Source organism: Lissotriton vulgaris, chromosome 2_1 (assembly GCF_964263255.1).
Source record: "Lissotriton vulgaris chromosome 2_1, aLisVul1.2, whole genome shotgun sequence".
NCBI classification, from domain to species: Eukaryota; Metazoa; Chordata; class Amphibia; order Caudata; family Salamandridae; genus Lissotriton; species Lissotriton vulgaris.
This window is the reverse complement of record NC_141687.1, coordinates 1,918,549,548-1,918,573,168: the sequence shown is the minus strand read 5'-3', so window position 1 is coordinate 1,918,573,168 and position 23,621 is coordinate 1,918,549,548. Positions and strand designations below refer to the sequence as shown.

Sequence of the window (23,621 nt, the reverse complement as noted above, 5' to 3'; positions counted from 1 at the left end):
CATGGATTTCCCAGTGTAAGTATGCCAGAATCTTGATGGACTAACAAAGGGGAATGAAACTGCGATATCCATCAGGTTTTTTTGTAAGCAAAGAAATGCTTTCTTAATATTAACAGTCACTTTGGCATAGTTGAGAGGCAATTACAAATTACTTCACATACCTAAAAATATAGCGCACAATGTGCAATTCAATAATTACTTAAAACTATGTAGCACAAAGAAAACCTATGATAAAGTTCGTCGTACTTCAAGTCCTGGGACGCAATTTTAAAATAAAGTAGGGGAACAGAATCTATTGAATTAAAGAAGTAGGGGGCCGCCGTGCCCTGAGGATCCCGCCCACTTCGACCACTGAATAAAACACTAATCATAACAGTGCGGGTCGTCAAACGACATAGGATGGACAGACGAGAAAAATGTGCCAATTGAAGTACAACATTCTAACGTCTGAAAAATCCTTACCTGCCCCTCCTCTCAAAAGAGAGTAGGGTTTTTTTCTGTTTTTTGTGTCTCCCTCTCTGTATTAGTGCCACCTGTGGTCCTGTCAGGAGCACCAGTGCCCCTGAGCTCCAATGACCGCGACACTGCCGATGCCATCGATGTATCCGCAAGCCACACTTTATTAACTTGCGGGTAAGGACAGGCGAGTAAACCAGTTCACGCCCACAGCTGAACATCTTTTACGGAGTGCAGTGCCACACAAAAGCAGCACCCTTGATTCATATTCACAGCAGTAGCGTCATCAAGCCCAAGGTGGCCTGCTTAGGTCAAACGCCGATGTAGTGGGGGGACGGATTCGGTGCCCAAATGAAGCTATATGGGACGTCTGTGAGTTGAGACCTGGTGGCATGCTGTCAGCCACGAGTGGTCTATTTAAGTTACAATACAATGTTTATTCCGTAAAGACACTGTGAAACGTTTGTACACACCTTGAGGACAGCAATACGGAATTTGCTGGTACTAGGCTAATATTTCCTCTTTGCTTTTATCGCCAAATAACAAGTAGCAGCAGGCAAAACACCGAGTAACTTCCTGTGCTATTATTACTTTTAAAACAATCAATATATTTTCCACAGTACCTCGGCAGGCAGGCTACTGTGATAAGCTAGAAAGTGCGTTGTTCAATAACTCCTACATTATCAAAGAACTTTGTTAATAGAGTAAAAAATAATTGAAGTGGCAATAAGATATTCCAGAATACTAAAGACTTTTTTTTTAAAATTTGAAACGAAAAATATAACAATATTAGGCAACAACCCCGAAAATCAAATAATAAAAGAATATTTAGCACTTACTCATTCTATACAGCCACATTGGTCGCAGAGCTCAGGGCACCTGTGCTCTCAAGGGCACTTGAAATACTGCATGTCACAACCGAGAGTAAAGCAATGCACAACAATGCGTCTCGTGAAAAAGAAAATGGGTGGAGGAATGGATCTGTGTTAGGTATAAACAGAGATGGCACTGATAAGTAAAAGCAGCACGCACTTCGAAATACTCCTGTTTCAGTAAACAGAAATACTTCATTAGGAAAGCAGTCTCGCGCATGCTGGAAGACTGCACAGTTCACACAACGCAGCTAAATCCTGTCGAATCTACAGATACACATTTATGAACATCAAACACCTGGCAGCTCCTCTGTTATTTACTGTGGATAACCAGATTTAGACACAGTCAAATTCAAACATACACACTGACATGATCTAAGCACAGATTCGTTAAGCTTCTCGGTCACTGTCCTGTAAGGACAATGACATTTTAAAAGGTAAAACTTCGTTTTCAAAACTCGGATTTATTCCAATAATTGAATGCAATACGATTGTCTGTCATACAAAATCCAATCGTAATTCAATGCTAAAACAATTAGATTTGCATGCGTGGTTTGATATTTTAACACCCAAGAAGCCGTACTGATAGATCCCTCTCTTACCAAACTTTTCATCTGATGCTGGCTTCAAAAAAGGGTCCACAATCCACTTAATTACTACGATAGTATTACTGATAAGCGAGACCAATAATTTACTAATAACATTCACAAATTACCGCCCCAGCTAATTATGTGAGCTTTGCTTTCCAAGCATATGCTAAACAGCACCACAACAGCCGATTTATGTATCATTTATTTTTCTTCTTTCATCTCCTCTTTTACTATACTACTACTTTGACAATGACATTACAAATGTGCAATACAGGTCTGCAATCAATCGGGCGGCTCGTAACGCCAGGGACTAAAATACCGGTTAAATGAGGTCATCTTAAATATTTGAGTATTTCACAAATTTCAAAACACGGGCATTGCCATTTCGTATCATTAAGGAATGCAGAAAAGCATTCAGAAGAGACCTGCCGATTACAGAGATACACCAGTACAGAATAAGCAGGAATGAAAAGTATTTAAAGCCATGTAACTTGTGCCAATTGAGAGAAACAAGTATTGGCTAGCTGCAAACACACTAAATCTTACAAAAAACAAGAGATACCCATATGTCCTTGCGAACAGGGTAAATCTTACAAAAAACAAGAGCGATCCATAAGTCCTTGCGAACTGGGTATTGCTAATAAGCAGAGAGAATGTTCACAAGGAACTCATTTTTCATAAAAATGTAAGTTATCACAGCAATTAAGGTATCCTGCTTGACTGAAACAGAGCAGACATATATAGAATGAAGCCTTAGCTCAATAAGGCATACCAATATTTTAACAGGATTAAGCTCTACAGCCCACAGGACAAAACGTTTTTGTCCTCACATCAGCCGTAGTTTGTTTTATTTATTTTGCAGAACAGTTTTTAACATACCTAAATGCATAAGATTTTTTACTGTCTGTGTATTTACATTATGTACATTTTCACATTTGAAAGTGATTTGTGACCCCCCCCAGTGAAGTAACCATAACCATAACCAAACCAGTGGAGTATACAAGGTGCAATTGAAAAACTTGTGGTGGTGGCTATTGATAGATTAAAGAGGAGCCAATTGGAGATGTAATACGATTTCTACAAAGACAACTATATGATTTGTTGAGGGCTCTCCCGTAAACATTGCCGGTATCAGCGCCCAGCCACAGAGTGGATTAGTTCCATGGCAGGTAGTGCCCTATCAGACTCCACGCTTCTGGCCCATGGTTTTAAAGCATGACATTCCGCCACTTAGACCACTATTTAACTGGTAAGGTTTTATTTCCAATACAATTGACTTCCACTGCTACTTTCACTATCCTGACGGTCCCGGTGTATTATTGATAGTGGACCTCCAGTGGTTATGAAGTGCTGCCTTTATCTGGGTTATTACTCACAATTAATTTTTGGACCTACAGTAATCTTTGTTACTGTGAACTTCATCTGAAGCCAAGCTGTGGCTTTCCTATTAAGGGAACCAAGTATCCTTACCTTGAGAAGTACCCAGTATTATATCAAGAACGATCCTACTACTCAGGCACCCTGATTTTGTTACTTGTCCCCAGAATCTCTGTCCTGAAGAGAGCCCATACCGCCAGAGGGTTGAAACGTCATTGGCTAACAAATTGGGAGAGTCATCAACAAATCATATAGTTATCTTTTAAGAAATTGTTTTACATCTCCAAATGGCTCCTCTTATCTACCAATAACCACCACCACAAGTTATGCAATTGCACCTTTTATACTCCACTGGTTTGGTTATGGCTACTTCAATGGGGGTCACAAATCACTTTCAAAAGTGAAAATGTATATAATGTAAATATACATACATTAAATCTTTTTATGCCTTTTTGTATGTTAAAAACTGGTATGCCAATAAATGGCAAACACACTTAAGCAGGTAATCTTATTTAGGCCCAGTACGCCTGAAGTGACAGCCCTTAGCAGCACCTGGACAACTAGCAGGTTTGCCAGAATATATTTCTCTGTTTTCAGGTCTCACCTAAGACCATATGCATGCACTGTCACTTGCGAGAGATATTGCTTACTACAAGGGGCTTGGAGCCCACCCATTCATTACCATGAATTGGCTTCATTGTCACTCTGTAATTGCTGCCTCCTAAGAGGAGGCGCAATCCAGTTTCACTTCCTTATCTTTTGTTTGGAGCATGGACTAAGTACTGTTTGCTTAATTTTGATTAGTATAGTTCAGCTGCTCAAATTGTGATTTAGGTACTATTTTTCTTTCTTCTTCCTCATCATCATCATCCGTGTTGCTTCTTGCCTCACATCTCTGTCCTCGCTATTGCTTCTTATTGTCCCACCCCCTTCTTCTCTCCCATCCTCCTGCTGATATGTTGATTTGTCCCTCCCACCCTCAGCCGGACTCCCACCCTACTTCCAATGCTCCCCTTCCTTTTCTTCCAACACAGTCTCCAGCACAGTTTATAGTTTATAGTTTTGTCTCCTTCAACAACCCTAACATTCAATACCAACTCATGTGCTTTTAGAAAAGGGGTTTCCATCAATTCGGATGTCATTCAGCCCTGTCTCTCAGCAGTTTTTCAATGGCTGACATGCAACCAGTTGAAATGCAACACAGAAAAGATAGAGGAGCTCGGTTTAGCAAACAACCTTGTCTTAGATTAGATGTTCATTGGCCTACAGAAGCACCTTCACCGAACACTCAAGTGGCTGTTGCAGAAAACTTAGGGATCAAATTTGACAATAAAATGTCATTTCATAATCAAATTATCTCAGTGGCTGATGTTTGTTTTGGCGTGCTGCGCATGGCAAAAAATATTTTGCACTTTTTGTCATTTTCAACGAAGATTACTGTGATATTGGTCCTGGTGATGTCCATTTGGAACCACACCAACACATTATAAGCAGGTTTACCAAAATATCTCCTGAATAGACTTAAACTCCTTCAGAAAGAGGCAGCACCACTGGTTCTGGGTTTGCCGGGACAGAACATATTTTCTGTCATTTGAGCAATTTGCACAGCCTTCCTATTGGAAAACAGACTTTTTTTAAAAGCAGCACTCATTCTTGACCAGACTAACTTTTGTCTCGGATTGCCTTTTATAGCTCTGCAAGAATTTTAAGCTCATCTAGTAATCATTTGTCCAAGATCCCTAAGGTTTGTCTGGCCACTGCGGGAGGTCACTCTCTTCTTCTTGGGCTCTGTATGGTGGAATAAACTTCCTTTTGACCTGCGTCAAACAAAGGTTGAAGCCGGTTTCAAGAAAAAGCTTAAGACCTGGCTTTTTTCTTAGTAAGCACCATCTGTATCTGCTTCCTTTAACAGACCGTATAGCGACGAGATACTCTAGTAGTAGTGGAGTTTATAAATCCCTTCACAATAACAATGTGTAGAACAATAGTGAGTTTATTGCTACTTAAGTAAATAACATAAATATATAAATTTGACTATTAAAAAAAACAGCTACATGTTCCCATAAAGCGAATAAACTTGTTGTATCCAATCATTTTAAACAGAGATGCCAATTGGGACGTAACTCAAGAGTAGTTCTTTCTTTAATATCAGAGTAATTAAAGGCTAAGTCTTGAATCTCAGCTTTAGATCCTGTTACATGTGTGGGTGCATAAACCCAATCCTCAGTCTGGATTGCTATATCACGACTGCAAGGGAGGAGGAAATACTATTGGGAGGGCCTATACAGGGGAGCTCAATAACGACACCACACTCTTGGTTACTCTGTGGGACCGGAAGCCACGAGCGACCTCCAGTCATTTATTTATATCCTTCTGGCCACGCCTGGCGAGAAGGTGCTACATTGTGTGTAGGTGTTTCCGGGTCTCAGCCGAGACCCGCGAAACACTAGAGCGCTACATCCCTTCCCAAGTTGGTAAATGGTCGAGCACTTTTAATCAGTCAGCATTCGAAATCAGCCAGTCTCTGGTTCGGTCTTGGATTTGGCCTAAGGTTGTATCCACCCGACCCCGGACCATCTGGTGATCCAGTTCTTCTCTGGGTGGAGGCGGTGAGTCCATTTCAGGCCTACCATCAGTGGTGAGATCTTTGGTGCCTTCAGGCTGGCTTGCAGCTTCTGCAGTTGACCTGTCTTTGCTTCCCAGGGCATCGGTCACAGGAGGGATACGTTTGAACCACAATATGTTCCTGGTCACCTCTTCTCCATTCCGCTGGGCAGTCACCGCAGTGCCCTTTGTTGCCTTGATCGTCCACGGATTAGGTTCATACGGGGTCTTGAATTTACCTCCTGGCCTCCGGTGCGTATCAATACCGCATCTCCAGGATACAGTCTCCTTTCTTTTGCTCGTCTCCTCCGACTCGCTTGTTCATTGGTCCTTGTTCTTCTTTCTTGGGTGGCCTCAGGGACATACGGTTCAGGTGTCCACCCGTCTGCCATCGGCAGCAGATCTCGTCGGGGTCCTGCAAACATTAGCGCCCAGGGGGACCTTTGTGTGGTGCTGTCTGGAGTGCTTCTGTACTCCCTCAGGAAGTGCTGCAGTGCCATTTCCGGGTCCACCTCTTCAGCCATGGCTATTCTTAGGGTCTTATTTACAGTCCTCATGAATCGTTCTGCCTCACCGTTGGCTTGATGCATTGAGGCGTGACACGGTGGTGTTTTACCCCCAGGCTGTGTAGGAACTCCCGGAAGTCACTACCTTGGAACGGCGGACCATTGTCCGTTTTGATCAACATAGGAATTCCAAACATTGCGAACACTTTGCTCAGTATCGGCTGTATGTTCATGAAACTGGTAGACGGTGCTACTTCCACCACGAGTACTTTGTATAGCTGTCTATTAGAACTACTGTCACTCTCCCATCCGGGAAACTACCAAAGTCCAGGCTGAGCCATGTCCATGATGACGGGGGTGAGTCTTCCGTGATAATTGGTGCGGGTGGTTCTGGCATACTGGTGAGCTGACAGGCCCGGCAGTTTTGTACCACCTCATCAATTTTCTCATCCATGTGGGGAAACCACACTATCTCCCGCATCCGTGCTTTCATTCTCCTCGTTCCTTGATGGCCCTCATGCGCTAACCTTGTCGCCTGGTCCTGTAAGCTGATGGGAATAACTACTCTTGACCCTCTGAGAATGAGTCCATTACTGGCCCTGCTGAGCTCGTTATGTACCTTCCAAAATTGTGACAGGCGGGCATGGTCTGGTTCATTCCATCCGCTGACATTGCGCAAAAAGTTCTCCCATGATCCAGTTTCTACTGCTTCTTTTACTCTCGTTATTACTGTATCATGTTCGTATTGGGCTACAATGACATCTGCTGCCAGCGCTTGAGGGCACGATAGTTGAGATACCATATCCACAAATTTCTCTGTTAGGGTTTCCTGATCCACCATTTCACCGGTTTCACCCGTGGGGTGTCGGGACAGGAAGTCCGCTGGGTTTTTCGCCCCAGGACTATAGACGAGGTCCATTTGATAGTGTTGGACCTGAATGGCCCATCTCTCAATCCGAGGCGGTGGATGTGGAGCCGTGCCTCTAAACAACGGTACCAGTGGCTGATGATCTGTGACCATCCGGAACGGATGACCTGTTATGTATAGGTGGAAATGATTGCAGGCCCATTTCACTGCCAACGCCTCCCTCTCAATCTGTGAGTATCTGGCTTCCGTAGCTGTAAGGGCCTTGCTGGGAAAAGCTAAGGGCACCCATACTCCCGGTTCTGCTTCTTGCGTTAGAAGTGCCCCCAGACCCACCGGACTGGCATCTACTAATATTTCTGTCTGCCTCGCTGTATCGAAATACGCATTATCGTGCTGTCCAATAGCGCAGCCTTCACCTTGTCAAACGCTTCGGCTTCCGCCTTGGCCCACCGCCAGGGATTCTCTTTCTTCGTCAGATTCCTCAGAGGCTCGGCTATGGTGGCAAGCTGGGGAATGAAACGGGCACAGTATTGCGCCATGCCCATAAAACTTCGTCTTCCGACGCAAATGTTGGAGCTGGAGCACACTTTATAGCTGTCGACTTTCGAGGGTCCACTTTAACGCCTTCCGAGTCCAAGACGTATCCCAAAAATTCTATGGATTGCTTGAAGAACTGGCACTTCTCTTTGTGGAGTGTGATGCCAAAATCTGACAATCTCCTCAGTGTGGCTCTTAATCTTCGATGGTGCTCCTCACTAGTTTTGGCATGTATCAGTATGTCATCACTGACATTTAGTACTCCCGGAAGTCCTGACAATATCTCTTTGAATGCATTCTGGAAGATTTCCGCAGCTGAGGTGATTCCGAAGTTCAGTCTTTTATATCTTCTTAAACCTAGGTGTGTAGAAAAGGTCGTGATATAGCGACTTTCTTCGGCCAACTTCAGCTGGTGGTAACCTGCGTTTAAATCCAGTTTAGAGAACCACTGGGCTCCATTCAGGTCTAACAGTATATCATCTACTGTGGACGTGAGGTGTCTCTCCCTTTTAATCGCTTTGTTGGGCATCCGCATGTCGATGCATATTCGTATTTGGCCAGGTTGTTTGGGTTTCACGGCGATCACCATCTGCGAAACCCATGGCGTCGGTCCCGTCACCTTCTCTAAGACACCTTGGTCCTCTAGTTTCTTCAGTTCTTGCTCCACTGCCGATCGAAGATGAAACAGGATTCTCCGATGCCTCAATGCTATTGGCTGGATGGCCTTGTCAATATGCAGTTTGACTGGCGGTCTCTTGATCGTTCCCAGTCCTCGAAACAACGATGGAAACATCTGTAGGACTTCCTCCGCATGCAGTGCCTTCACTGCATTAGCAAAATCGATTAGCTTAAGGTCCTCTGCGGTCTGGCTTCCGAATAAAAAGTCTGCTTCCCTGTCGATGACATGGAACATGGTTGTCAGTTCCTGATCCTCTGCTCTGACTTGCACAGTCATCTTGCCTCGTAATGGTAGCGGCGTCTTGCTGCCATACGTCAATATTCGGGCATTAATTGTGGCCTGGGTTGTAGCGCCTTGTAGTGCTGTATGCCCATTACGTTGATGGTGGCTCCCGTGTCTATGACTCCTGTGACTGTCGAGCCATCAATTTGAATTTGACATTTCGGCTGTGGTCTTCGTCGTCTCTTGAGTTCGCTCACGAACGAGACATAGTAGCATTCCTCTTCGTCGTTGGTCGACGAATTATTTAACTGCTGTGGGTAGCGGGCCTATGTTCTTGCTCCTTTTGAGTGGTGGGTCTCTTCTAGCGCTAGCTGTCTCACCGCCTTCGTCGGCGGTCTCTTGCTTGTTGCTCCGGATCCTCGAAAATTCCCTCTCGCACTGCTTCTGCAGACACTAGCAAAATGGTTCATTCCTCCGCATTTGGCGCATGCCTTACCACGTGCCAGGCAGCCATCTTGATTGTGCTCTTCATATCCACAGGATCCGCACGGCGTGCGGCGCGGCGTTCTGGTCGGCCATCTTCCTCGTCCTCTTCGGCCATGGTACTGCACTGCATCTACCCGCTCTGACTTCACTGTGACTTCAGAGCTTGTCGTCGGGTTTATGGCTGCTTCCATCGCTGTGGCTCGTGCATCAGAGAGTTCGTGAGACCGGGCTAGCATCAATATTGCATCCAGTGTGATGCGGGGTTGTCTCAGTATTAATGTCCTCAGGTGTTTGTTTTTGCACCCTTGAATCAGCTGAGTCGTTACCTCTTTTGTTTGATCGTCATCCGGGCATGTACTTATGAGTTCTCTCAGTCTCGCATGGAAGGCATCCATTGTTTCTCCTTCCCGCTGCCTGGACTGCCTGAACTTGAAACGTTCATAATGAGGATTCAGCTGAGGGTCAAAATGCGCATTCAATGCTTGTACAGCCGCATCATAGTCCGTTGCTAGCCCAGTATTCGGTAAGTGAGTGAACAATTTGTAGAGCTCATCTCCACCAAAATGCAGGAGCAGCGATCTTTTAACCTCGTTGTCTTTTTCCCTCGTGGCGGTGAAATAATTGTTTAGTCTGCTCTGCCACACTGTCCACCTTGGTGCTGCTGTCCCTGGATCGATTAGCCCGCTGAACGGTGGTATGGGGTTTATCTGTGAGTGTGGAGACGGTGGAATTATCTGTGCCACCTGCACTGGGGTGCTACCTGCGGTGCTCCTCCTTGTGCTGCATTGTCCACGGGAACGGACATCGTGACAACGTTTACTAGGGGCTGCCCTCCACACTTTCCTTTTCTCCCCTGTGTTCAGCTACTTCCACACGGTGATTGCCTTTACAGGTGCCAATGCTCGTTTTCATTTGTGGCTTCCTAATCATTCACCTTCTGCATATGTTCTGTTGTGCCAGCTCTGATTCACACTCCCACTCTCTATTGCTGATTATCTTTTTACTTTTTTTTTTTTCTTCTTCAGAGGGATTGTCTCGTTTGCATTTGCCAATGCCTCTTGCTTTTCCTTTGATATAGAATACTCTCTCTGTTTCTCATGTGTCCTTTTCCCCAAATCAGCAGGCAACCTGGCTCACTTCGCCACTCCACTCGATATCCGGGCCGTTGCTTCGGCGCCGCTCGGAGCCCGCCCACGTGGCTCCTTTCTCCGAGCCGGCACGCATGCACTATGCATGCGCGCGTGAAGTCGCGCACTCGGGCCTCTGGCTTACCCGGCAGCCGAACACCTGGGCTTGCTTCACCCTCTTCGCGGGCCCTCCGATCGCCGGTCCCTCACGCAGCTCCCTGCACGCTGCTTACCGGCACCTGCCGCCTCCGGATCTGCTCCTCCGGCGCAGTCACGCCGACTTCTACGGAGCCTCACCTCCGCGCTGGCGACCACACAGGTTAACGGTTCCAAGGGAAAACCTCTTCGAGCAACCGCCGGTAGCTGGGTTGTTTCTGAGGGGGACATACAAGCACCACCCTCGTCGCCAGTGTAAGGGAGGAGGAAATACTATTGGGAGGGACTATACAGGGGAGCTCAATAACGACACCACACTCTTGGTTACTCTGTGGGACCGGAAGCCACGAGCGACCTCCAGTCATTTATTTATATCCTTCTGGCCACGCCTGGCCAGAAGGTGCTACATTGTGTGTAGGTGTTTCTGTGTCAGCCGAGACCCGCGAAACACTAGAGCGCTACAACGACCAACCACAGTACTGATGCTCACAGCGCCAAGAAGCGAACTGGCAGTCACCGTATACACGGTTCGGGCTAGCAGGCTGCAGTAGTGAGATGCAGTGGGTATGGAACTGAACACTCCTCCCTGGCCTCAAGAGACCCCACATCTCCCCAGTTGCTGCTTCTCACTCAAGTGGAAATTAAATTTGTTATCAGATTTCCAAAACAGCTCATAATTCCAAATAAAGACAGCGACCTGGCAGCCTATCTAGTGATTAAAGTAATGCGAGGGCAGCCCCTGCTTCCAGGCAACGGAACAGCCAGAGGTCAAAGTACTGACCTGTCCACCTGCAAGAGGACACTGTATCCCTGGGCTTTCTCATCATACATTAGGAAACTAGCTTTGTTTTGTGAGTAATGTTTTTTAAAGTAATTTAGTAAGCATAGAGCGCCTTCTTCAGCATGCAGCATTGATGTGATATAGGCACATTAAAAAAAAATGATGATTACCCTTAATGGCCAACCAAATTAGTAAGAATCAACAGTCATGGGAATTTGCTGAGATACAAACTTGTGAGCAGCAGACTTCACAAAAGTCCCAGCCACTTGCACATAACTCACTGTGTACTCTTTCCATGACTTATGCAGATGTAACGTAAAGAGAAGGACTGGCCTTGCTGGGGACTGTTGTATACCCAGTGCTCTTGACATGCCATTCTTCAAGTGTACAGTGTAGCACTTAGTCTGAATTAGCGTCAAAGACAGCATGCAGAACTCAGAGGGTGCAATGTACTTTTGGAGCTTTGCTGGTCAGACACTGCACTTCGTTTTCCTTTCTTATGGCACACCATAAGGAAAAAAAGCACCAGCCGCACCATATAGCATTTTCCGGGGCGAGCCTAGGCAGTGCATGCGCAGTCTCTCGACATGCTGTATTCAGTCTATGGCTTACAGCCCACCTCCAGGTTCCTACTAGCTTTTGTCTGTGCCCTTTAAAAAACGTTGTTTCTAATTGGATAATGGTTCCTGCTTGTCTCACCTTTTTCTCAATTTTTGACTCCCACGGATTGCCCCCAGACTTTGTCCTCTTCCACTTGTGCCATTAGATTACGTGTTTTTGGTTCTTTTTTTTTTTTTTACATTCAGAGCAGCACTTACCACATAGTGTGCCACCTGATTCACGGCTTCCATGCTTCAATGTAATTGAGCACTTGCCTCGTGGCACACGCTTCACGAGCGCAATGTTCTTTTAACTCAGGCACCTGCTTTGAGAGATGGTATTTTTTTTTTTTTTTTTTTTTCTGGATGCCCATCGCGACCGACGCCACGCTTCCTGCACACGCTTCGCACAATATTCTTTTTAGTTAAGCCAGCTCCACGTCCGACATCTCCCCCTCTATTGTCGGGAATGCTCAAGTTGGCCTTGAAAGTGAAATATGTGCATTTTCCTCCCGTTAATATTTCAAGGAAAAAAGGAAAAATACATTCCTTAAACTTAATTTGAGGCAGAGTCTACAGAAAAGGAATTTGGTATTAGCATAAAAGCGGCCTATAGATTTGGGCACGGAAAATTCTGCTGTGAACCCGTTTTGTCTTTTTCAAAGATTTGTGCAGATGAATATACATTTAATAATAGAGCCATGTTGTTTAGTCGTAGACATTTTATTTGCCAATATTATGCTTAGGCCCGTGCTGTCTTCATGCTTCTGATGTGCGCAGCCTTCTTTTCTTGTTGGCACTTGTAAGGGAAGAGTCATAAATGAGGAGCTCAGCGTCTGAGAAATGTTTAGTATAAGTGTCTTTTCAAGATCTTCTTCGGCCTTCTCTTGAGAAAAGGCGAACATCTGCTGAAACTCCCACTGTTAGCTGTTTACGTTTCTGACACGTGCACCTTTTCCATGTCTGCTTATGAGTTGAAAATGTATGAAAACGATTAAACTGTGGGGAGGGTTAGTTAGCATTGTTGTTCATTACCGCGAGCGGCAAACCACTGTCTCACCGAGGGTTAATATTTTATATATCTTTGCTTCAATAAACATGTTTAGGCTACAAGTAGGCGCGAAGGCACGGATTTTCTTCCACAATGGTATTTTGTGCCACACGGAGGTATAATATCATCATATACTACTCTCGAACAATTCATGCTTTTTACCGTTCGGAGTGTAAAAACGGTGAAAACTACTAACAAACATTCTTTCCAAAGTAATTTTAGAAATGCTGAAAAGGAAGTCATATTTCCTGATCAACAAAATAAGTCTTCATAAATCCTAAACAAAATAATTTTTGCATGCTCAGTGTATGCTGCACCACACTTGCAGGATGCTAAGTGTTAGGATTAAGGAAATCTCCTTTCCGGAGTACACAAAGGGAAAAGGCACTTCAAGGTTTTCCATGATAAAACGTTCCACTTCCTTTAAAGACAACACTATCAAAGTTATTTTAACGACCTCATCTTACATTTTAACTTTGGGAAGTCTAAATAAAAAAAGAACACAATTGCCTCTATTTGGTCTGAGTTTAAAAATTAAAAAAATAGTTTTCTTTAGCTCAGGAATGACTACCGAAAGACAATGACTAAAGCACACACCCGTAAACAGTGTTTTTGATAATTATATTAAAAATTTGGCTTGGCTGATAACCGGGGACTAAATGCCATGTTCACTTTGTTTTTCTCAGTTGTATTGCAAATGGATTGGAAACGGTGTTAAGTGCATATTTAAAGCTTTAATTACCCTGTACAAGATGTCACACTTAAAGTGCACACAAATTTCAAACAATGTTGAAATCCTACGCTTTGATACAATCCTTCGCTTCAGTTTCGTTTATTATACCCCATAAACAATATATAAAAACTAGGGTACACTGACAACATTTAAACGAATGGACAAAAGGGAATGAATAATAAATATAGGACAAGGGCAAATAGCTAGCAAGACCGTCTGCGCCCATTCGTGCCTGCACCGCGCCCAGTTTCCGGACCCCTGTCCCCAGCGAACGCCACAACAACCGCCTCTGCAAAGACCGCCTCTGCTACTACCCCAGCACCCTCCACGCACTCAATGCCGGGCGATCACGCACCTGCTGCCTGGCTGCCCCTTAGCGCACCCAAGGACCCTTCTCCTGCCGGAACTGCAGCTTCACCAGCAGCCGGCCCTCTAACCCACCCACCGAAGAACCCAAACTTCCTCAGATGCATCCTGCTCAACACCCGCCCTGCCAAAAAACATGCCTATTATTGATTGATTGAGCTACTCTCAAACAAGCATCAGCAATGTATCAGCGGGGAGAGCTTGAATCCGAGAGAGAGAGAGACTTTCCACATCAAGACCAAGATGTCTGAGTACTCTCAGAATGTAAAGAGAGACAACTACTTTTAGGAGAATTTTTTGGGCCTGCTAATAGGTGGCAGGATTTACGATGGGGTGGGAGAAGTAGAAACCACCACCACCACCCTCCGCTCCTGGACCCCGATCAGCACCGAAGACACCGTCCGCACAATGAACTCCATCCACTCCGGATCTCCGACCGACCCCTGCCCTCACCACGTCTTCAACAAGGCCGACGCCGTCATCGCACCCCACCTGCGGGACATCATCAACACCTCCCTCGACACCGCCACCTTCCCGGAGAGCTGGAAGCACGCCAAACTCAGCGCTCTACTTAAGAAGCCATCAGCCGACCCCACCGACCTCAAGAACTACCGCCCCATCTTGCTGCTCCCGTTCCCTGCAAAAGTCATTGAGAAGACCGTCAACAAGCAGCTGGTCGCCTTCCTCGAGACAAACGGATCCCTCGACCTCTCGCAGTCTGGCTTCCGGGCCAACCACAGCACCGAGACCGCCCTGATCGCAGCCACCAATGACATCCGAGCCCTGCTTGACAACGGAGAAACAGCAGCCCTCATCCTCCTAGACCTCTCCGCGGCCTTCGACACTGTCTGCCACCGTACACTAGTGCAGCGCCTCAGCAACGTCGGAATCCAGGAGAAGGCACTGGAGTGGATCATCTCCTTCCTCGCCGGAAGGACACAGAGAGTCCACCTCCCCCGTTCAGATCAGAAGCCACCGAAGTCATCTGCGGCGTTCCTCAAGGCTCCTCGCTCAGTCCAACCCTCTTCAATGTCTACATGAGCCCCCTCGCAGACATTGCACGCCAGCACAACCTCAACATCATCTCCTACGCCGACGACACCCAGCTGATCCTCTCCCTCATCAACGACCCCGCCACCGCCAGAGCCAACCTACACGAAGGGATGAAAGAGGTAGCCGAATGGATGAGGAACAGCTGCCTGAAACTGAACTCGGACAAGACGGAAGTCCTCATTCTGGGATCTTCACCCTCCGCCTGGGACGACTCCTGGTGGCCCCCCGCCCTAGGAAACGCACCCAAACCAACAGACCAGGCACGCAACCTGGGCTTCATCCTGGACTCCTCCCTCTCCATGACCAGACAAGTCAACGCCGTCTCCTCGTCGTGCTTCAACATCCTGCGCATGCTACGTAAGATCTTCCGGTGGATCCCCACCGAGACCAGGAAGACCGTCACCCAGGCCCTCGTCACCAGCCGTCTGGACTACGGCAACTCCCTCTACGCCGGAACCACCGCCAAACTCCAGAAGAGACTCCAGCGGATCCAGAACGCCTCAGCACGACTCATCCTGGAAATCCCCCGCCACAGCCACATCTGCGGACACCTGAGAGACCTGCACTGGCTCCCGGTCAACAAGAGAATCACCTTCCGTCTCCTCACCCACGCAGACAAAGCCCTACACAACCAAGGCCCAGGATACCTCAACAGCCGCCTCAACTTCTACACTCCCAAACGCCAGCTTCGATCGACCGGCCACGCCCTCGCCGCCGTCCCCCGCATCCAAAGAGCCACCACAGGGGGACGGTCCTTCTCCTACCTCGCCGCCAAGACTTGGAACTCCCTCCCGACCCACCTCCGCCTGACCCAGGATCATCTCGCCTTCAGGAAGCAACTCAAGACCTGGCTGTTCGAGCAGTAGCGGACCCCCCTCCCCCAGCGCCTTGAGACCCTCTGGGTGAGTAGTGCGCTATATAAATGCTTTGATTGATTGATTGATTGAAACCTAGGATGAAGAAGTATTTCAAATGCTTACTTTTAATAGTTACCTTCTCCAGAATTATTCAATTTGGCCATCACATTAAACATATGGAGACTGAAGAGGCATTCATATCTTGATCTCTGAATACAAAATTTGGCTGGGACAGGAAGAACATAAACACAGTAACTTAACTGATAAAAACCTTTCTCAAATGCTTATCATTGTGAAAACTCACAATGAAAGGAGCAAATGACGAAGGCTAATTCTAAGGAAAAAGTATCATCTAGAAAAACAGACCCAACATATTTCAACAGTAATTACCAATAAGGACATAATTTTCAAAGTCTGAAGCAAGCTAACCATTGCACCATATTTTACTTCTAGCTCTGCCATGACGTGGATATGATCTCTTCACTTATGTTTTGCCATTTTTTTTATATTTTTCCTTTGCTGTTAAAGTGTGTTCCACTACTACCGCATTCCCTTGATCACCTTCCCTATGTTAATCTTCAAGTACCTCTCAGGCGTATCTGCCACTTTAATGCCCAAATATCTGGGCACATCCTCCATCAATTGGAGTCCCACCCTCGGCAGCAACTCACGCGTCTTTAAGGCCAACCGTCCAACCATGAGTAATTTCACTTTGCTGGGGTTTGGTTTTAATCCTGAAAGATCGCAGAACCCCTGCAATGTATCTAGTAGTATAGGAATCGCTTCAGCGGGTTGCTGCACGTACACTAGAGTGTCGTCCGCGTACATCGAAACAACATGATTAGGGTCTCCCAATGAAATCCCCCACACACTCGGCTTCTCCCTCAGTGTCACTGCTAATGGTTCCATCGCCGCTGCAAATAGGAGCAGCGACATTTGGTATCCGTGTCTAGGCTCTTGATACTCCTCATTCGTATTCTGGCATGAGGGCAGTGTAAAGCAATTGCATCCATTTAAGGAAATCCGCTCCTACTACACTATTTACTTGCAGCACCTCCCATATGTAGGACCAGTTCACTGAATCAAAATCTTGTTCTATGTCCAACAAAGCCAAAGCATGGTCATCCCGGTCCAGAGAAGGGGAGTACCATATGTGAGCCAGTCCATGCAGGTTATGGGTGGTACTATGTTTAGGGATAAACCTAGTCTGGTTAGGATGTATTAGATACGGCATATGTGGCAAGAGCCGACCCGGCAATATTCCACTCAGGATTTGTATATCTATATTTAACAGGGAGATCGGTCGGTACGAACTTGATAATTGGGGATCTCTGTCGACCTTGGAGACCATGACCACCAGAGCCTCTCTCAGAGGCTGGTAGAGTCTGCATCTTAAGGGTTTCATTACATGCCATGTTTTGCCATTTATTTGGAAGTTGAAAAAATATCTAGTAACACAATGATGCTCATGTTTCCTAAGGTAACCAAAGTCACATCATCACATTCCAAAAACTGAAATATTTTAGTCAAGCTGCTTGTAAATTCAAATTTTTAGGGACTTCAAAACTACACTGTAGTAGATAATCACAAATATATGCTCATTGCAGACATGTTTGAAATACTGATGAATAAAACCCAAATGTTTTCAAACACTCTTAAAGTAAGCATGTTTTGATAGTAACAGACAGTTTTACAGAAGTTAGTGGACTTACTGGAGCATAGGTAAGCATCTTTACATGTGACGGTTTTAATACAGTGGAGGCAATTCATTGGACCCACAATTGGGGTGGTGGTGAAATGGTGCCCATTTAATGTCTTCTTATCTTTTTCTTTCTCCTTAGCATCCTTCTCTTTTTCCTTAGCCTTGTCTTTGTCCTTTTCTTTTTCCTTTTGAAGAAAAGCAAATAATTAAAAACCTCGAAAAGAGTTAATGAGTCCACAGTATAAAATAGAAAAGGAAAATTGTTATCTTGCTGAATTGAGGCCCTAAATAAAGACTCACACCATGATAAAGACATCTCACTGAAACGATTTTCAATACATGTCTGAAAGATGATTCTTAAAGGAACAAGTTACTTACCTTGTAAGCATCTGTCGATGGCACACTGTTGTGCGCAAACGGAGCGCCTTTCCCCATCATAGGCTGCGATTGATACATTTTAAATATCTCCACAAATTTTACTGCACACCACTACAGTCACACAAAATGGGGCTGCGGGACACCTCGACCTGCAGCCACTGCTCATCGGAGGGTGCCACGTTTCTTTACTAGGCCTGGGAGTGCCAGAGGATGGCGGAAATCTGGGGGAAGGTAAGTGATACAATTAGCTGCATCTGGGAGGCCCACCTGTCACCGCACCCTGTGAATTGCCTGGTAGGATATGTCGAGGAGATACATGTTGCATATTGCCGGCTGCCAGCGATGCTACTGTTACTGGCAAACAGCAGGGTTGCAATGCATTGAGGACGGAAGCCTGCACACACACATGCCGGAAGAAGCTCAACACATATTGGGATCTCATGCCAGCAAGATCCAGACCATTAGACAGATGGGCGCCCTTCGCCGCGCATCTCAGAAATAGAGCTGATGACGCAACGGTTGTGCTTGAGTAGGCTGCGGGGATGCACATGTACCCGGGGTCTGGGAAGAAGCAGGATAGCAGGGATGGTCTTGCATATCAATGCCTTAAAGTACAACGATGCATGATGGCTGGGAGGGGGCTCCAGTTGTTTTTTAGTTGCCTCTCTGTATTGACATGCTCTCTACTATGTAATGACGGCCTACTTGTGCTGCTGAATCAGTATTCTAAGCCCTTAATTGGTATCCAATGAAGTAAAAAAAAAAAAGCATCTGTTTATGGCATGCAGTGCTGTAGATTCACATGATATGCATACTCCTTCCATCTAGTGCTGGGCTCGGACATGTACAACTTGTTTTTCTTTGAAGAAGTCTTTTGAGTCACAAGGTATAGTGACTCCTCCCCTAACTGATAATGTGCATGCACTAGTGTTGTAAATTAAGTCAGGAAACTGGAAGTTATGTCAGTGGTTCTTTGACATTTACTTAAGTGACAAGTTTGCCAGAGAGAAGCATGCTGTGGTGACGATGACAGATACTTCTCTTGCTATTTTCTTTTGCATTTGGAGCTTTGAAAATGAGGTACCTACTGGGTGGCTTTGTGTATACACACCAACGAGATGCCTGTTATACATTACTTTAGCTATCACTCTATACTTCCACAGCTTCACTTCCAACCTTAGGCAATTGCTAGCAACAGAACCTCATACTGAAACCTATTGGGGATCCAATGATACTTGGTGTCATGTTAGATAGCTACTAGATTAGTGAGAGAAGTGCAAAGGTGCTCCATTGACTGTTCCCATAAGAGGAATGCCTGGTTACTTACCAGTAATCTTCATTATTCCGAGTCCAAGTCTTCCCCGATACAAACCTTTACCTGCGAGATTGAACCTCCACTCTGCAGAACCTGTTCCCTAGCTGACGTCAAAGAATTCCTCCTAATATGGCTGCCATTAACCATGAGGCAGTAGAAAAGGGAGTAAGTACTACCTCACATCCTGTCAATTTTCAAGCAGCATAAAAAAAGATGACATAATCAATCCTACTCTCTGGGGAAAGGGGAGAGGGAGGGCGAGAATACAGGACTACATCAAGAAGACTTTGGCTCAGAGTAATGACGATTACCGGTAAGTAACTAGGCATTACCTCCTCCTCCATTTTCTCCTCTACAGTCCTTACCTGCGAGAGAACACCCAAGCAAAAATGGTTTGGTTATAACTATAAACATCAAAATCTCAAAGATGCAGGTAAAATAATAATACCTTTGTCATAAGCTTGTAGAAACTTCAATGTTTAGTATTAAATCTTTTATATTAACAGAATATTAGCAGTGAACAAGTCAAGTCGCCTACAACTTCAATGTTAAAACAGATGACAAAACACAATTACCAAAAGAAGTAGAAAAAACTTGCCCCAACTGAACCCTGTAATGGTGGAGGAAAATGTGAGGGGATTGCCATGTTGCGGCAAAACAGATGCCTCTCAGAGAACCACCCCAAAGGAAGCCAAGGAGGCTGACAACCCGCTAGTTGATCTACCTTCAATGACAACAGGGAGAGGACTATGGAGCAACTCATAACAACGAAATATGGTGGACTTGATCCGTCTAGATAAGGTTGATGTTGGAGGATGTGCTCCTCTATTAGGTCAGCTAAAGGTAATGAATAGAGCATCTACCTTTCGAAATAGAGCAGTTCAAGCAAATAGATGGAAAGTGCTCTAAGCAAATTCAAAGCATCAGCCGAGGAGGGCTCTGGAAAGAATACTGGAAGAACAATATCCTAGGAATAATGAAAGCAGGAAGGAAGTTTAGGCAAAAAAGTAGAGTGGAGACGCAGAACCGCTTTTTCTGAAAAAAAAACAAATATAAGGGGATACTGACAGCAAAACGCCCAGATCACTTGCTTAAAGCCCTGAGCAGATACGGACTAAAAGCACCACTTTTTGTGTTAGTAACTTTAAACACACTGACTCTAGAGGTTCAAATGGAGAACGAGTAAGAGCTAGTAAAACTAAAGTGAGATCTCAGGGTGGTACACCAGGGTTGTAGAAAATGCCTCTCAATGGGTGTGAAGCCAATGGAGAAATTTCCCGGTAACCTCGCACTAAAGGCTTGGATTGCCGCCCAATGAGCCTAAATAGTGGATATTAACTAACCCAAACGAAAAACATCTTGCAGGAAATCCATAATTTTAACAGAGTTGCATAAAGAAGCCTCTAAACCCTTGTCTAGGCACAATTTTTCAAAATTCAACCAATGGCGACTATAAGACTTACTTGTTGCAGTTTTACGAGATTGCGGAATGGAAGTGGCCACTTCCAAGGCACAACCATTAGACAACAAGAGCTCCCCGCTCAGCTGCCAAACCCCTCAACTCATATGATAAAGAGGCCTGGGACAGCTGTGGTTGACTCAGTGAGGATGATTCAAGTGGGAAAAACCACGAGGTGTTGTAGCCATCATTGCCAAAAATGGAAACCACTGCCTCAGAAACCACTTCGGAACAACTTGTAGGAACTGAGCCTGACCCTCCCTGATCTTCTGTAATAATGAGTGGGACCTGGGGAAAACAATAAAGTAGATCCTGAGATCGCTTCACTGAGAATGCGTTCCCTGCCTAAGCCGCCCTGCTGGAAATTAGAGAGCAGAAGTAAGGCAGTAGAGCATTATCTTTGGACAGCCATGGGTGACCGAACCTAGAACAAATTTCCTGATACACTGTGTTCTATAAACAGAGAGACACTGTTGAGGGGAATCTCCGGTTCAACTGGTCTGCAGGCCCATTCTCCCTCCCCAGAAAATACACTGCCTTAAGATATAGTGGATTGGCCTCTGCCCAGGAGCAAATTTCTCTGGCCAGGTGATAGAGGGGAACAACCATTCCTCCCGGACTATTTATACACACCATAACTAGCTGGTTGACTGAATGAATGCACTGTTTGACGACTGATCTGAGGATTAAAGACAACTGGAGCCTTCCGGACTACAGTTAACTCCCTCAAGTTAGAGGAACAATGGGCCTCCTTTCGTGACCATCTGCATCAACTGTAGAGGATCCCAACACTGCCCACACCAGCTTTCTGGCATCTGTTGATATAACTATTGAGGTGGGGATGTGGGGAGACGGGGGCAGGGTCCGACATAACTGATGCCCTTTGGCCAAATTCCAACAGATTGAGACACCATTGGAGATCCTCCCAAACCAGTGATGTGACAGGAATCAGTGCTTCGTAGTTCTCAGAGAGATGATACCAATGGCACAACATATGATGCAACCAAGGGTACAGATAAAGACGGCTCCAGGGGATTATGGATGATGTTGAAGACAGGTGGCCCTGACACTGCAGCCACAGTCATGCTGAGGCTTGAGACCTTTGCAGTAAGTCATTAAAATGAGAAACCAGTCTCTGGACTCGGTCGTGAGAGAGGAGTATTGCACCCTTGTCCAACCAAAACAGAGTCCCTATGAAGTGCAGGATCTGGACTGGGTGGAGGTGAGACTTCTCAGTCATTCATCAAGCTAGGAGTATACTTGGATTCCTCGACAATGAGGAATACCCACCAGCGGAGCCAAGAGCTTTGTGAAGACTCTTGGAGCCGATGTAAGCCCAAAAGGGAGGACCTGATATTGAAGATGTTGGAGGGGTACAGTAAATCAAAGGTATTTCTGATGGGCAGGAAAAATGGGAAGGTGCCAGTAAGCATCCTTTATGTACAGGGATATCAGGAAACATCTTTGTGCCAGAAGTGTAAACATATGCTGAAGCACTGTTATCTTGAAGGATTGATACACCCGGAATCTGTTGAGTCTCTTCAGCTCCAGCACAGGACGAAAGTCTCCAGAGGATTTTTGCACTAGAAATAGAATGGAATAACATTCTTTCCTGTTCTTGAGTTGGAACCAGACAACACATTCTTAGCTAACACTTCCAACAGAGCCTGACACCTTCGCAGGTCGTGAGGAAGAGGGGTAAAATTGCTGAAAATGATCAGAGGGGCTGGATTGCACTTAGGACACCAAATTGACTGCCCATAGAACTGCCACAGTCTGAGTCCAGCAATCCTTGAAAAGGAACAGCCGGCCACCCACTGGCAGCTGAGGCTGATCGTCATGGGTTTGATAGACCAGGGTAGACTGAGCATTCAGCTGATATGGACCAGAATATTTGAGGTTCGGGCCCCCCCGGTAATGACCTCTATCTCGAAAGGGGTGTAAAACACCTTTTCCAGCTGCTTATGGTAAAACAATTTTGCAGCCAATACCTCATCGTTCAGGATATAATTTCACTGGAGTGAGCACATTTTTATTTTCCACAGTGTTCTTTATCATGTCCTCCAACTGTTGGCCAAAGAGTGAACAACCATCAAAAGGCAATTCCAGGACCGCATCCATAGGTGCAGTCCTGCCACTGCCCCAGAATCAGACTCCGAAGTAGACAAATTGTCAAATGAAAAATCCAAGAGTAAAACAGACCTGTTGCTCCAACAAACTCAGGAGTGAAGAACAGTCAGAACCATCTGCCATAAGGGACACCAAAACAACAAAATTCTTAAGTAGAGACTGTACTGTATTTGCAGTATAAGTATTAACCCTCAAAGGGGAATTTGAGGATGCATACATTCTTTTCACAGCACCCTACATATTTTGATCAATCGAGCCTGGAGGTGAAGCATCCTCAGGCATAACTGGGCCTCTGTTGATAGCTCTGCCGTAAGGTTGTCGCCCTTGGCAACTGCAGGGAGGGCTTCTGTAAACGTATCGATCGAGTTGCGCCTGGCCAAAAAACAAGAGAAAGAAGCCTTGTCCACATCCCTCCATTCATGATCCAACACTGGCTTAACGGCCACAGGCAGCGGAAGGGAATCAGGCTCAGGGCGCATATACTGGGAAAAGAAATGATCTTTCCCCATCACAGCCTCGGAGACCGACAGTCCAATGTTAACTCTCCGATGCTGTAACAACTCACAGAGCTCCTCTCCCAGATTAAACTTAGTCCTTCCATATCCATATCAGAATCAGCAAACTCAGAAAGGTGAGGTATTTTAGCAGGTGGAGGGCCTTCTCTAGCCCTAAAATCTGTCTCTGTGTCTCTTTCAATTAGAGCTTCAATTGCAGCAA

At 45.7% G+C, this 23,621-nt stretch overlaps 1 protein-coding gene across 11 annotated transcripts in view; it reads right to left on the bottom strand.

Annotated features, from left to right (window-relative positions):
• Window positions 1-23,621, bottom strand: part of AKAP13 (A-kinase anchoring protein 13) — a 1,375,395-nt gene that overhangs the window by 345,079 nt on the left and 1,006,695 nt on the right. For all 11 annotated transcript variants that reach the window (XM_086958098.1, XM_086958099.1, XM_086958104.1 and 8 more), the window contains one exon: window positions 17,633-17,807. In XM_086958098.1, the coding sequence (XP_086814224.1) occupies window positions 17,633-17,807 (175 nt within the window). The remainder of the gene's footprint in view (window positions 1-17,632; window positions 17,808-23,621) is intronic.